Here is a 15,548-nt window from a genome sequence, read left to right on the forward strand (position 1 = left end):
GTCACAGTGGGAACAACATCCCCTATACACTTCCTGAAGAACTCAGTCACCGTGTCCGTGTATACGTCAATGTTATTCTCAGAGGCAACCCGGAACATATCCCAGTCCGCGTGATCAAAACAATCTTGAAGCATGGATTCTGATTGGTCAGACCAGCGTTGAATAGATCTTCGCACGGGTACTTCCTGTTTGAGTTTCTGCCTATAAGAAGGGAGGAGCAGAATGGAGTCATGATCTGATTTTCCGAAGGGAGGGCGGGGGAGGGCCTTGTAGCCATCCCAGAAGGGAGGGTATCAATGGTCGAGAGTTTTTGTAGCGCGAGTACTACAGGCAATGTGTTGATAGAACTTTGGTAGCGTTTTACTCAAATTTGCTTTGTTAAAATCCCCAGCTACAATAAATGCGGCCTCAGGATATGTGGTTTCCAGTTTGCACAAAGTCCAGAGTAGTTCCTTGAGGGCCGTTGTGGTATCGGCTTGAGGGGAATATACGCGGCTGTGACTATAACCGAAGATAATTATCTTGGGAGGTAATACGGTCGACATTTGATTGTGAGATATTCTAGGTGAGGTGAACAAAAGGACTTGAGTTTCTGTATGTTATCACAATCACACCATGAGTAGTTAATCATGAAACATACACCACCGCCTTTCTTCTTCCCGGAGAGTTCTTTATTCCTGTCTGTGCGATGTACTGAGAACCCAGCTGGCTGTATGGACGGGGACAGTGTATCCGGAGAGAGCCATGATTCCGTGACATAGAATATGTTACAGTCCCTGATGTCTCTCTGGAAGGAGATCCTCGCCCTGAGCTCATCTACTTTATTGTCCAAGGACTGAACATTAGCGAGTAAAATACTTGGAAGCGGTGGATGGTGTGCACGCCTCCTGAGTCGGACTAGAAGTCCACTCTGAATACATCTTTCTGGTCGTAATGCTGGTGAGTTACCGCTGCTCTGATATCCAAAAGTTATTTCCGGATGTATGTAATAATACAAAAAACGTACTAGGCTAATAATGTAAGAAATAACACACAAAAAAACAAAATACTGCAAAGTTGCTTAGGAGCTAGAAGCAGAGCTTCCATGTCTGTCGGCGCCATCTTCCAGGTTCCTCCCTCTCCCCTGTGCTGCTAGGTAAAGTCCGCTCCAGGTTCCTCCCTCCCCCCTGTGCTGCTAAGCCATTCAGTAAATTCCAAGCTGATGACCTAATCTCTGTGTTGTTGTCCTTCCTGATAGGATGAGACAGAGGAGCTGAAGAAGAGAGTGGCCGTTCTGGAGTGTCAACTAAGGAAGTACGAAGGGGCCAAAAAGGGCTTTGAGGTGTCCATTGGTAAACTGCTCAACTTCGTGGAGGTACAGTGCCTAGTGAAAGTTTACACACCCCTTGCACAGTCTTCACATTTTGCGTCCTTAATATGACATCTAAGAATGCATGCTATTTTTTTTTTTTTTTTTTGGGGGGGGGGGTCGATGTACTCAACCTTCTCTGCATTTCCAAAGTGAAAGAAAAACTATAGAACATTTTCCAAATTAATAAAAAATCTAAAGCGAAGTTGTCTTGATTGCGTATGTTTTCACATCCCAGAGTTCATACTTGGGGGCTAAGGAACGAAAACACTGCCTGGTCTGAGAAATCCCGGTTCCTGCTGTTTCACATTAATGGGAGGACTAGGGTATGGAGTTAACCACATAAGTATATGCATCCATCATGCCGCGTGTCAACATGCAGACTGGTTGTGATGGTGTGAGGTGTGTTTTCATGGCCCCTTGATAAAAGTGGAGCAACGTTTGAATGCCACAGGATATCTGAACATCATTGGCAATCAGGTGCATCCCTTCATGGCAGCAGTGTATCCATCTGCAAATAGATTCTTTTCAGCAGGATCATGCCACAAGGCTAGGATGGTCGAGGAATGGTTCCACGAACATGACAGTGAATTCAGCTTACTGCAGTGGCCTGCCCAGTCACCAGATCTCAATACAATTGAGCATCTGTGGGATTAGATGGAACGAGCTATTCGGAGTAGAGATCCACTACCAGCCAACTTGACACCACTGTGGGAAGCGTTGGAGTCAACATGGACTAGCGTCCCTGTGGAACGCTTTCAACACCTTGTAGAATCCATGCCCGACGAATTAAGGCTGTTCTGAGGGTAAAACTCAAAACTCAATATTAAGAAGGTTTTCCTAATGTTTTGTACATCTGTTGTTTTTGTCAAAATTGCTCAACTTCAGTCAATTTGTTTGGGAGGCATTAATGGACAGCAATATTGAAACTTTGTCTCTGATTTTCAAGCAGATTTAAGAAAGGACTGAAATATAAAGACCAACTGAAATTAGCATCTACATCTCTGAATAATGACAAGCTGATAAATAGCAGGCCTGGGTTCAAATACATGCTTATTTAAATGTTTGTAATTGAAATACTTATTTTCTGTGTATTTGAGTATTTTCAAATAATGTAGCCAAATCAACTACTTCTATTTGAATACTATTTAAAACTATTTTCAAATACATGTTTCCAAAAACATTTCAAATACCTTCCAGGACCAAACAGACCTGGGTTTGATGGAAGTGTTTTAATATTTGTATTTGGAAAGAAAAGCGTGTCTGTGTATTTGAGTATTTTAAATACATGCCAATACTTTCCAACTGTATTTCGAAATACATTTCTAAATATTCAAAATAAAAAAATATCAAGTACTTACTTCGAAATGTATGTGAATATAATTGAAATACCTTAAATGGTATTTGAACCCAGGTCTGATAAACAGGGTTGTAGTGTTTAGAAATGTGGTCTCATCGGATGCGTCCCAAATTGCATCCTATTCTCTTTATAGTGCACTACTTTTGACCAGAGTATGGGTCCTGGTCAAAAGTAGTGCACCATATAGGAAATAGAGTGTTGGAGACACAGCTGTCAACTCAAATAATACTAATATTGTAATTCATTCCCATTCAGAATGTCCAAGACTTCCTCATTGAAAATCAAGGTCCTGTGAAGAGTTACAGGTAAGAATGTGTATTGTGCTCAGTATTCTAATGAATAGAGTGAGTAATAATACAATGTCTGCCTCCGTCCTTTCCCTTTCAAAAGCCAGATGTCTTTCTGAGTATCTCATTCATTCAGTGGATACAGGAAACCGTTAATGGGTTATGGTGACATTAGATTGTGGCGAGTGATGCTCAAAAAGACGACGTGCCATTTAACTTGTTGCTAGTAGCAACAGTTGTCAGACACAGCAGAGCTCTCAGACCAAGTCTACACACTCCTAATTGTAAAGACAAGTATAAAAGCTATTTTTTTGTTTTAAAACAGACAATTTTTCCTTAACCTTTTCAGTTAACGATACAGTATGTTATTCTGTACAATCCCATCAGCCTTACTAAGCTGTGTGTCTATAAAGACCCAATTTGTAAGACCTCCTGTAGCTTCCCTTCGTGTATGTGTGTGTCTGTACGCAAGTGTGTGCGCGTGAGTGTGTGTGTGTGTGTGTGTGTCTAACAGTCTCTAACAAGTTCCAATCTCGAAGACCTCCTGCAGCTTTCCTGTGTGTGTATGCGTGTCTTCATCTATCCGTGTGTGTCTGTCTGTCTGTGTGTGTGTGTGTGTGTGTGTGTGTGTGTGCATACGCTTGACCCAGACACCTCTGCAGGACCCATGTCGTAGGTAGGTGTGTAATGACGGACCCTGCAGACAGCAGAGCCAATTAGGAGAGTTCTCCTCTCATCTCCTACTTCTCCAACAGGCTGGAGTAGAGCTCTGAATCTAGCATCAGACTCAGCTGAATGATAATTAACGGTTGCTAAGGGACCCCACTGTTTCTGGGTCATTCCACAAAATGAGTGCCTTTTGGTCCCTTTGATATTTTATGTAGAAATTGTGCACCAATATTTAATTTTAAAAGCCTTTTATATTAAATGAAGTGCTTTTTACTACAGTGGGGGAAAAAAGTATTTAGTCAGCCACCAATTGTGCAAGTTCTCCCACTTAAAAAGATGAGAGAGGCCTGTAATTGAATGAATTTATTTGCAAATTATGGTGGAAAATAAGTATTTGGTCACATACAAACAAGCAAGATTTCTGGCTCTCACAGACCTGTAACCTCTTCTTTAAGAGGCTCCTCTGTCCTCCACTCGTTACCTGTATTAATGGCACCTGTTTGAACTTGTTATCAGTATGAAAGACACCTGTCCACAACCTCAAACAGTCACACTCCAAACTCCACTATGGCCAAGACCAAAGAGCTGTCAAAGGACACCAGAAACAAAATTGTAGACCTGCACCAGGCTGGGAAGACTGAATCTGCAATAGGTAAGTAGCTTGGTTTAAAGAAATCAACTGTGGGAGCAATTATTAGGAAATGGAAGACATACAAGACCACTGATAATCTCCCTCGATCTGGGGCTCCACGCAAGATCTCAAACCGTGGGGTCAAAATGATCACAAGAACGGTGAGCAAAAATCCCAGAACCACACGGGGGGACCTAGTGAATGACCTGCAGAGAGCTGGGACCAAAGTAACAAAGCCTACCATCAGTAACACACTACGCCGCCAGGGACTCAAATCCTGCAGTGCCAGACGTGTCCCCGTGCTTAAGCCAGTACATGTCCAGGCCCGTCTGAAGTTTGCTAGAGTGCATTTGGGATGATCCAGAAGAGGATTGGGAGAATGTCATATGGTCAGATGAAACCAAAATATAACTTTTTGGTAAAAACTCAACTCGTCGTGTTTGGAGGACAAAGAATGCTGAGTTGCATCCAAAGAACACCATACCTACTGTGAAGCATGGGGGTGGAAACATCATGCTTTGGGGCTGTTTTTCTGCAAAGGGACCAGGACGACTGATCCGTGTAAAGGAAAGAATGAATGGGGCCATGTATCGTGAGATTTTGAGTGAAAACCTCCTTCCATCAGCAAGGGCATTGAAGATGAAACGTGGCTGGGTCTTTCAGCATGACAATGATCCCAAACACACCGCCCGGGCAACGAAGGAGTGGCTTCGTAAGAAGCATTTCATGGTCCTGGAGTGGCCTAGCCAGTCTCCAGATCTCAACCCCATAGAAAATCTTTGGAGGGAGTTGAAAGTCCGTGTTGCCCAGCGACAGCCCCAAAACATCACTGCTCTAGAGGAGATTTGCATGGAGGAATGGGCCAAAATACCAGCAACAGTGTGTGAAAACCTTGTGAAGACTTACATAAAACGTTTGACCTGTGTCATTGCCAACAAAGGGTATATAACAAAGTATTGAGAAACTTTTGTTATTGACCAAATACTTATTTTCCACCATAATTTGCAAATAAATTCATTAAAAATCCTACAATGTGATTTTCTGGAATTATTTTTCTCATTTTGTCTGTCATAGTTGACGTGTACCTATGATGAAAATTTCAGGCCTCTCTCATCTTTTTAAGTGGGAGAACTTGCACAATTGGTGGCTGACTAAATACTTTTTCCCACTGTATATACCACATGGAGAATTCAATAAATCCGTTTTTTTTATAAGAATAAAGGCTTGCTTAAGTACCAAAATGTCCCTCTGTCAAACCTGTGTCACTTCTAGGAAGATTTCAACCCACTTAATCCCAACATTACTCCCAAGTTCTACCGTCATTGTAAAGCCTTAGATAGTTTGTTGAATTGACAGTAATTTCTGAAGATTAATATTTATTTAATGTGATTAGTGATTAATTTACATCTGTCCCTAATTTTAAGGTCCACCCTGTTACGTGAACTGAACTCTCGTTTTAATATGGTGAAACTATTCCTTTTTAAATATTCTAAGGAAACATTGAACATCTAATAGTCAAATCATAGAGTAAAAGCAGGTGAGCTGGTTCTACTATCTTTTACAATTTTAAGTGGGTCGAGCATAACAAAGATAGACAGGCTAGAAATGTTTTACCAATTTCTTTTTTTGGGGTGAAGTTTACATTCAATTGCCACTCCCTGTTGCACACAACAAGCGTCCATTCCCCCTGTCACAAGGGGATTTATGGCTGATTTAACAATAATTAGTCAACCCTGTTATGGTCAACCCTGTTACTTTAACTGGCACTTACTATGGTCATTTTTGTATTTAACCTCTTGAGATGGGAAAACATATATATATTTTTTAAAGATGAACATGTGCTCTTTGTGACGGAATGTTAAAATTAGATTAAATCAAACAATTTTTTATTTTATTTTTACCAAGTTACAGTTCTTAAAAGGCACCGAATTGGTGGAATTAGCTTTTTTATTACTGCCTGGTTATAAAACATCCATCTCTGACATTATATAAGGCCATATAATGAGATGAGATATTATATGTTTAAAACCGTTTTTCTGACTGAGAAATTTACATTTTTCTTCCCAGCATAATCAATACATATAATGATTAAGGCCAGGAGTTTTTCTGACCATGTGACCTGACCTGGAAAAACTCCTGGCCGTATCTGATATACCATGATAATACAGTAGGTAACTGACATTGAAGGCTCAGATGTGCTGTTGCCCATTTGTACTTTTGTTACCATCTACACAAACTGTAGCGTGATACTGATGTGCAGTTTGTGTAGTTTTTAACAAAAACCGTTGGGTGAAGATTAGTTCTGGCCTTCTGAAGACCTAAAAAAATGTCCTGTTTCATAAGTCTGACTCTGTAACATGCATTAGTTTGTGTCATTGAGTTCGAAAACCTTTTTTACAGAGACCCCCTGTCCTACCCCCTACCCAGTGTTCTATTATCAATCTGCAGGTCAGTAGAAAACCTCAATATAGCTGTCCAGTGAAAATCTCACATGGATTTGTGACATAACTGTCTCACACCCATTCACATGATATTATACAGTGTATATATACACTGCTCAAAAAAATAAAGGGAACACTAAAATAACACATCCTAGATCTGAATGAATGAAATAATCTTATTAAATACTTTTTTCTTTACATAGTTGAATGTGCTGACAACAAAATCACACAAAAATTATCAATGGAAATCAAATGTATCAACCCATGGAGGTCTGGATTTGGAGTCACACTCAAAATTAAAGTGGAAAACCACACTACAGGCTGATCCAACATTGATGTAATGTCCTTAAAATAAGTCAAAATGAGGCTCAGTAGTGTGTGTGGCCTCCACGTGCCTGTATGACCTCCCTACAACGCCTGGGCATGCTCCTGATGAGGTGGCGGGTGGTCTCCTGAGGGATCTCCTCCCAGACCTGGACTTTAAAGCATCCGCCAACTCCTGGACAGTCTGTGGTGCAACGTGGCGTTGGTGGATGGAGCGAGACATGATGTCCCAGATGTGCTCAATTGGATTCAGGTCTGGGGAACGGGCGGGCCAGTCCATAGCATCAATGCCTTCCTATTGCAGGAACTGCTGACACACTACAGCCACATGAGGTCTAGCATTGTCTTGCATTAGGAGGAACCCAGGGCCAACCGCACCAGCATATGGTCTCACAAGGGGTCTGAGAATCTCATCTCGGTACCTAATGGCAGTCAGGCTACCTCTGGCGAGCACATGGAGGGCTGTGCGGCCCCCCAAAGAAATGCCACCCCACACCATGACTGACCCACCGCCAAACCGGTCATGCTGGAGGATGTTGCAGGCAGCAGAACATTCTCCACGGCGTCTCCAGACTCTGTCACGTCTGTCACATGTGCTCAGTGTGAACCTGCTTTCATCTGTGAAGAGCACAGGGCGCCAGTGGCGAATTTGCCAATCTTGGTGTTCTCTGGCAAATGCCAAACGTCTTGCAAGGTGTTGGGCTGTAAGCACAACCCCCACCTGTGGACGTCGGGCCCTCATACCACCCTCATGGAGTCTGTTTCTGACCGTTTGAGCAGACACATGCACATTTGTGGCCTGCTGGAGGTCATTTTGCAGGGCTCTGGCAGTGCTCCTCCTGCTCCTCCTTGCACAAAGGCGGAAGTAGCGGTCCTGCTGCTGGGTTGTTGCCCTCCTACGGCCTCCTCCACGTCTCCTGATGTACTGGCCTGTCTCCTGGTAGCGCCTCCATGCTCTGGACACTACGCTGACAGACACAGCAAACCTTCTTGCCACAGCTCGCATTGATGTGCCATCCTGGATGAGCTGCACTACCTGAGCCACTTGTGTGGGTTGTAGACTCCGTCTCATGCTACCACTAGAGTGAAAGCACCGCCAGCATTCAAAAGTGACCAAAACATCAGCCAGGAAGCATAGGAACTGAGAAGTGGTCTGTGGTCACCACCTGCAGAACCACTCCTTTATTGGGGGTGTCTTGCTAATTGCCTATAATTTCCACCTGTTGTCTATTCCATTTCTACAACAGCATGTGAAATCTATTGTCAATCAGTGTTGCTTCCTAAGTGGACAGTTTGATTTCACAGAAGTGTGATTGACTTGGAGTTACATTGTGTTGTTTAAGTGTTCCCTTTATTTTTTTGAGCAGTGTATATAAAAAAATTTGTACCTCCATTTCGTATGATATGTTACAAATGGTCCAGTGGTTGTACAGTATCATACCTCTTCTTGCGTACAAGCATTTCGTTGCACCCGCTATAACATCTGCTAAACTGTGTATGTGACCAATAATCTTGGATTTGTTAGCATTTGTGGCAAAGGTTAGCTTAGCATTTGTGGCTAACTTTAACTAGGTTAAGAGTTAGTGTAAGGGTTAGCTAACATGCTAAATACTTCCAAAACACTTTTGGTTGTGGTTAGTTAAAGTTAGGGTTATGCTAAAATTGTCCCCGACACGATTCTAATTCGAAACCTCCCTGCTTTTGTTTCTGTCTTAAGTAACCAGACCATTTGTAACATACACTATGTGACCAAAAGTATGTGGACACCTGCTCGTTGCACATCTCATTCCAAAATCATGGACATTAATATGGAGTTGGTCCCCCCTTTGCTGCTATTACAGCCTCCACTCTTCTGGGAAGGCTTTCCACTAGATGTTGGAACATTGCTGCGGGGACTTGCTTCCATTCAGCCACAAGAGCATTAGTGAGGTCGGGCACGGATGTTGGGTGATTAAAGTCCCAAAAGTGTTCGATGGCATTTGAGGTCAGGGCTCTGTGTAGGCCAGTCAAGTTCTTCCACACCGATCTCGACAACCATTTCTGTATGGACCTCGCTTTGTGCACAGGGGGCATTGTCATGTTGAAACATGAAAGGGCCTTCCCCAAACTGTTGCCACAAAGTTGGAAGCACAGAATTGCCTAGAATATCATTTTATGCTGTAGCGTTAAGATTTCCCTTCACTGGAACTAAGGGGCCTAGCCCGAACCATGGAAAACAGCCCCAGACCATTATTCCTCTTACACCAAACTTTACAGTTGGCACTATGCGTTGGGGCAGGTAGCGTTCTCCTGGCATCCGCCAAAGCGCTGTTCTGCCTTCTTAACAACACTATCAAGAAGGCAGGTCGTACAGGCCCTAGTTTTGTCGCTCCTGGACTACTGTTCAGTCATGTGGTCAGGTGCCACAAAGAGGGACTTAGGAAAATTACAACTGGCTCAGGACAGGGCAGCACCGCTGGCCCTTAAATGTACACGGAGAGCTAACATTAATATTATGCATGTAAATCTCTCATGGCTCAAAGTGGAAGAGAGATTGACTTCATCACTACTTGTTTTTGTAAGAAGTGTTGACAAGCTGAATGCACCAAGCTGTCTGTTTAAACTACTAGCACACAGCTCGGACACCCATGCATACCCCACAAGACATGCCACCAGAGGTGTCTTCACAGTCACCAAGTCCAGAACAGACTATGGGAGGCGCACAGTACTACATAGAGCTATGACTACATGGAACTCTATTCCACATCAGGTAACTGATGCAAGCAGTATAAACAGATTTAAAAAACAGCAAAAAATACACCTTATGGAACAACGGGTACTGTGAAGAGATACACACACACACACACACACACAGGTACAGACACACTAGCACACAAACGCTAGCACACACACTCTACACACACGTACATTGTAATATTGTTGTACGGCGGTATTATACATTTTGTATTGTAGATATGTAGTGGTGTAATAATGTTATATGATGTACTGTTTTATATTTTGTTGTGATGTAATCCTTCACTGGATCAGTCTGAAACGTTGCACACACAATGCTGCCATCTTCTGGACAAAATCTAAATTACATCTAGATTTCTATATCACTGTCTGGCCTTTTTCTTGCGTTTCAAAGCTGATGCAACAAACAAAAAAATATAAAACGCATGTTTTTATGTTTGTATTATCTTTTAACGAGATCTTATGTGTTATATTCTCCTACATTAATTTCATATTTCCACAAACTTCAAAGTGTTTCCTTTCAAATGATACCAAGAATATGCATATCGTTGCTTCAGGTCCTGAGCTACAGGCAGTTAGATTTGGGTATGTCATTTTAGGCGAAAATTGAAAAAAACGTTAATGTGTTTGGACCCCAGGAAGAGTAGGTGCTGCCTTGGCAGGAACTAATGGGGATCCCTAATAAATACAACTACAAACCCAGATTCGTCCGTCAGACTGCCAGATGGTGAAGCGTGATTCATCACTCAGAGAACGCGTTTCCACTGCTCCAGAGTCCAATGGCGGTGAGCTTTACACTACTCCAGCCGACGCTTGACATTGCACATGGTGATCTTAGGCTTGTGTGCGGCTGCTCGGCCATGGAAATCCATTTCATGATGCTCCTGACAAACGGTTATTGTGCTGACGTTGCTTCCAGAGGCAGTTTGGAACTCGGTAGTGAGTGTTGCAACCAAGGACAGACGATTTTTACGCGTTACGCCCTTCAGCACTCGGCGATCCAGTTCTGTGAGCTTGTGTGGCCTACCAGTTCACGGCTGAGCCATTGTTGCTCCTAGACGTTTCCACTTCACAATAACAGCACTTACAGTTGACCGGGGCAGCTCTAGCAGGGCAGAAATTTGACGAACTGACTTGCTGGAAAGGTGGCATCCTATGACGGTGCCACGTTGAAAGTCACTGAGCCCTTCAGTAAGGCCATTCTACTGCCAATGTTTGTCTATGGAGATTGCATTGCTGTGTACTCTACTTTATACACCTGTCAGCAACGGGTGTGGCTGAAATAGTCGAATCCACTAATTCGAAGGGGTGTCCACCTACTTTTGTATATATGGTTTATGAATCGGCGGTACCCCAAAAAATGTGTACTATGCTACGTCTAGTCGGAGCCACCAGGCTGGACATAAACAACACTTTTGATAAGATTTCTTCCTAGAACTGCATGTTTTCCTGGCCTCGTAACAGATTAAATGTAGGTTGACATATTGTGTACACCTTGGTAGACAGAGAATGATATCCATTGCTCATTGTCATAATATAATCACTCTATCCATCACTTATAGGCGATAATTATTTTCTCTTTATCTAATATTGATATCGCTCATTAACTGTAGCAATAACAATTCATACAGCAACATAATTTCCATAAATTTAGGTGGCAACCTTGCAGTATTTTCTAGCAACACTATTAAATTGAATTCAGACTATGCACCCGCAATACAACTCTGCTTGTTGTGTTGGGTCACCACACATTTACAGGTGTAACCAATTAACATAAATTAAATTAATGAACTTGAACACTACAACTATTTGTATTTATTTATTTATTTATTATAGTTGTAGATGTAAAGCCATAACACATACATTTTTCCAGCAGCAGATTATGATCGATAATGTCAAAAGCAGCACTGAAGTCTAACAGAAAAGCTCCCACAATCTTCTTATTATCAATTTCTCTCATTTTTTACAATTGAGTAATTTAGCAGACGCTCTTATTCAGAGCGACTTACAGTAAGTGAGTGCATACATTATTTTTTATATACTGGCCCCCGTGGGAATCGAACCCACAAACCTGGCGTTGCAAACTGAGCTACACGGGACTCTCAGCCAATCATCAGTCATTTGTGTAACTGTCGTACATGTTGAATGCCCTTCCCTATAAGCGTGCAGAAAATCTGTTGTTAATTTGTTTACTATGAAATAGCATTATATCTGGTCAAACACATTTTCTTTCAAAAGTTTACTAAGGGTTGGCAAAAGGCTGATTGGTCGGCTGTGTGAGCCGGTAAAGGGTGCATTGCTATTGTTGGGTAGCGGAATGACTTTTGCTTCCCTCCAGGCATGGGGGCACACACTTTCCTGTAGGCTTAGATTGAAGAGATGGCAAATAGCAGTGGCAATATAATCTGCTATCATCCTCAGTAATTTTCCATCCATGTTGTCCGACCCAGGTGGCTTGTCATTGTTGATAGACAACAATAATTTACGGAATTCAAAATTCCAATGCTTGTCTTTCATAATTTGGTCAGTTATGAATGGATGAGTACGTTCAGAGTTTGTTGTTGGCATGTCATGCCTAAGCAGTGGTGTAAAGTACTTAAGTAAAAACTACTTTAAAGTACTACTTAAGTATTTTTGGGGGGTATCTGTACTTTACAATTTTTTTTAACTACTTTTACTTTTACTTAATTATGTACTTTTTATTCCATACATTTTCCCTGACACACAAAAATACTCGTTACATTTTGAATGCTTAGCAGGACAGAAAAATTGTCAAATTTACGCACTTATCAAGAGAACACGTGCCTAAATTTGCTAATCTTGTCAATGAAAAAAATCTATATATTGCCCCCTTGCTATATTGATGTTTACAGCCATGGTTAAAACAGTGTAAAAGTGCTGTCAGCTTGAGAGGTTAACTCTATACCTGTCTGTGTCTCTGCAGCTCCGGTGACGTGAAGGCGGGAGCCTCCTCTCAGCCCCTGGGAGCCCGCGTGGGGAAGAAGTCCCAGTGGACGGCCGTCACACTAGCCGCAGAGGCTAAAGAACTCACACGGACTGTTAGCGCCATTCCGGAGGTGGACTGTAAGTGATCTATCATCTCGACTCGTCGTGTTTCCACTCGACCCGCTGCATGCCTGCATGTTGTCTCTATCCCTGGCTCAGCATGCACATCCAATCAGCTCAACAGACACCGAATCGCCTCCATCGTTTTGAAACCAACCAAAAACCAACTGGATAACAGACACAAAACCAACCAAATTATCTCCATAGTTACTAAGCCAACCAATATCAACCAGCTCAACAGACCTCAAACCACCTAGTTGCTAAGCCAACCAAAACCAACGGGATAACCAAACCAATCAGCTCTACATACACCAAACCAATTTCGTAGTTACCAAGACAACCAAAACCAGCTGGATAACAGACACCAAGCCATCTCTGTAGTTACTATACACATCATCTCAATGGTCATCTTTTACTGGAGCGGCCTGTAAGAAAATGATGGACATCCTTGCACTTATGTATCAGACAACAGAATAAGAGACTGTAAAGCAGCTAAGCAACCTCGAGATGTTCAGTTTCTGTGTCCAGTGGAGTTGAATGAACCAGAGACTGTGTGTAAAGCAACCTCGAGATGTTCAGTTTCTGTGTCCAGTGGAGTTGAATGAACCAGAGACTGTGTGTAAAGCAATCTCGAGATGTTCAGTTTCTGTGTCCAGTGGAGTTGAATGAACCTGGGACTAATTGTTCCATCCATAGTTACTCAAATTTTCTCTGTAGTCATCGTCTAGTGGACGGACAGACTGATCTTTCATGCAACATGAAATGTAATGTTGGAGATGTTCGCAATGTTCGACTTCCTATAGATTTGTGTTTTGAATGAAATAATTGTTTTCAGAATTGTACCAGTGTTTCTAGAAATGTACAATACGAGCTTAGTCAATACAAAAACATAATCATACATACACCTGATCAAGTCACTCGCTAACCATACTGTAGTCCTGGATGTAGTGGCGATGGGATGCAGCCAAGTACATCAAAAGGGGGAAAACTTTCCACATCGGGACCCTCTGTATAGGGACATCAAAACTCCACGGGGCAGGAAGAAGGAAGCGAACAAGATGATTGAGATGAAGAGGGTTTAGATATTGATGTCATCATTACTAACGGGATTCTTCAGGGAAGTACAATATACAGCACCTGCACCAGGAGCCACATGGGAGCCAACCGTTTCAGATTTTTCAATTCAGTTCTAGTCCAGCATTGGGGTCAGGTCGTGAGCAGGGTGAGAAGCAGAGCCATATGTTAAGAGACTTCGGTCAGGTTTCAGAACGGACGCCATGTTAGCGCCATTATTCTCGAAATGTTGTTGATGTAACAATACGAGAGCGCCTCCAACAGTTCCCTCTGAAATGACCTGCTGTAAACAAGCAAAACAGAGCAGTGAATTTAACAGACATTTTTACTGACTAGCATTCGGGACAATGTGTATCCAAGTCGGTGTTGTGGTGTCAACAAATTGCATATCTGCTTTCACTGGACATCTTCATAGGTTTTTAAAACTATCAGAAATAAACAGCACAACGCGGAAGCGTCAATTATCACCTAGCAACGGCTATGGAGGAGAAAGTGGCGCTCTCGGAACGTTCAGCCAGAAACCCCATTGGCCCAACTCTCTATATCGACGACTCTGGTGAGAAGTAATGACATCCGAGGTCACGGTCTCCTGTCTCTAGTTTAACCTCGTCTGATCCTACGAGACTTTCCCCTGACCCCTTGACCCCTCTTGACCTTTCCCAGTCAGAGGTGAAGCAGCCAATCAGCCAGGTGATCTAACTCTCACCCATAGAGATAGACGTTAGGACTCTAGTGCCCAAAAGCCTGTTTTAGCATGGGCAGCGCCATTGAGGACTTTAACCATTTTGAAGTAGTCAACTGGGTGAGACTTCCTATTGGTTAAGGAAGTATCACATAATTCCATCCAGGTCATCAGGAGGGATCAGCCAATTAATTATACTTGTGAGCAAACATTCCATAACTGCAGGTGGCAGTAAATTGCCAACCTTGGCTTTATACCTGTTCAAACAACAAACTCCAGGTGGCAGTATGCAGCCTTTCAGTTTGTTTACCAACTCATAGAAGTAGAAGAAGAATAAAAATGGAGATGGCCTCAATGGCCCTGCCCATACTCTCACAGAAGCCATAATGAGACAGAGACAATGTTTCATCCTCTAACTGTCTCTAGGCTCTCACCTGAGGCGGACGTGTCATGGTGACTCTGGGGTGTGTCAACTCAGACTGTCATCTGAACAAAACACAACATGCTAGTAGCTAAGCCAGTCTTTCATTTAGTATTTAGTAGTTTATTAGGATCCCCATTGGACGCTGCGAAGGCAGTCGCTACTCTTCCTGGGGGCCAAACAGGCTTTCATCACTGTAGCTTTGGACGTGTCTCCATCTCTTTGTGAGTCCCAAATGACTGCCTAATAACTATATAGCCCTATGGGCCCTGGTCAAAAGTAATGCACTAAATAGGGAATAGGGTGGCAGTTTGGGATGGAGCCTTTTCTCTCTTTCTGTTTTCATTTTTGGTAATCAAAGGTGAATGTCAGATAAAAAATTAAAATGTACTTGATAATATGACAACTAGAAAATGTATGGTAGGATTAGAGGAGAACTAGAAAAGGTATGGTAGGATTAGAGAAGAACTAGAAAAGGTATGGTAGGATTAGAGGAGAACTAGAAAAGGTAT

At 42.5% G+C, this 15,548-nt stretch overlaps 1 protein-coding gene across 1 annotated transcript in view; it reads left to right on the plus strand.

Annotated features, from left to right (window-relative positions):
• LOC311100911 (syntaxin-binding protein 4-like) overlaps positions 1-15,548 on the plus strand; it is a gene marked incomplete at both ends in the record, with an annotated part of 105,349 nt that overhangs the window by 73,557 nt on the left and 16,244 nt on the right. The window contains 3 exons of the mRNA XM_084141895.1: positions 1,238-1,354; positions 2,964-3,013; positions 12,738-12,877. Coding sequence (XP_083998021.1) covers positions 1,238-1,354; positions 2,964-3,013; positions 12,738-12,877 — 307 coding nt within the window. The remainder of the gene's footprint in view (positions 1-1,237; positions 1,355-2,963; positions 3,014-12,737; positions 12,878-15,548) is intronic.

The sequence above is a fragment of the Coregonus lavaretus genome (assembly GCF_964263955.1).
Source record: "Coregonus lavaretus genome assembly, chromosome: 25".
In the NCBI taxonomy this organism is placed as follows: Eukaryota; Metazoa; Chordata; class Actinopteri; order Salmoniformes; family Salmonidae; genus Coregonus; species Coregonus lavaretus.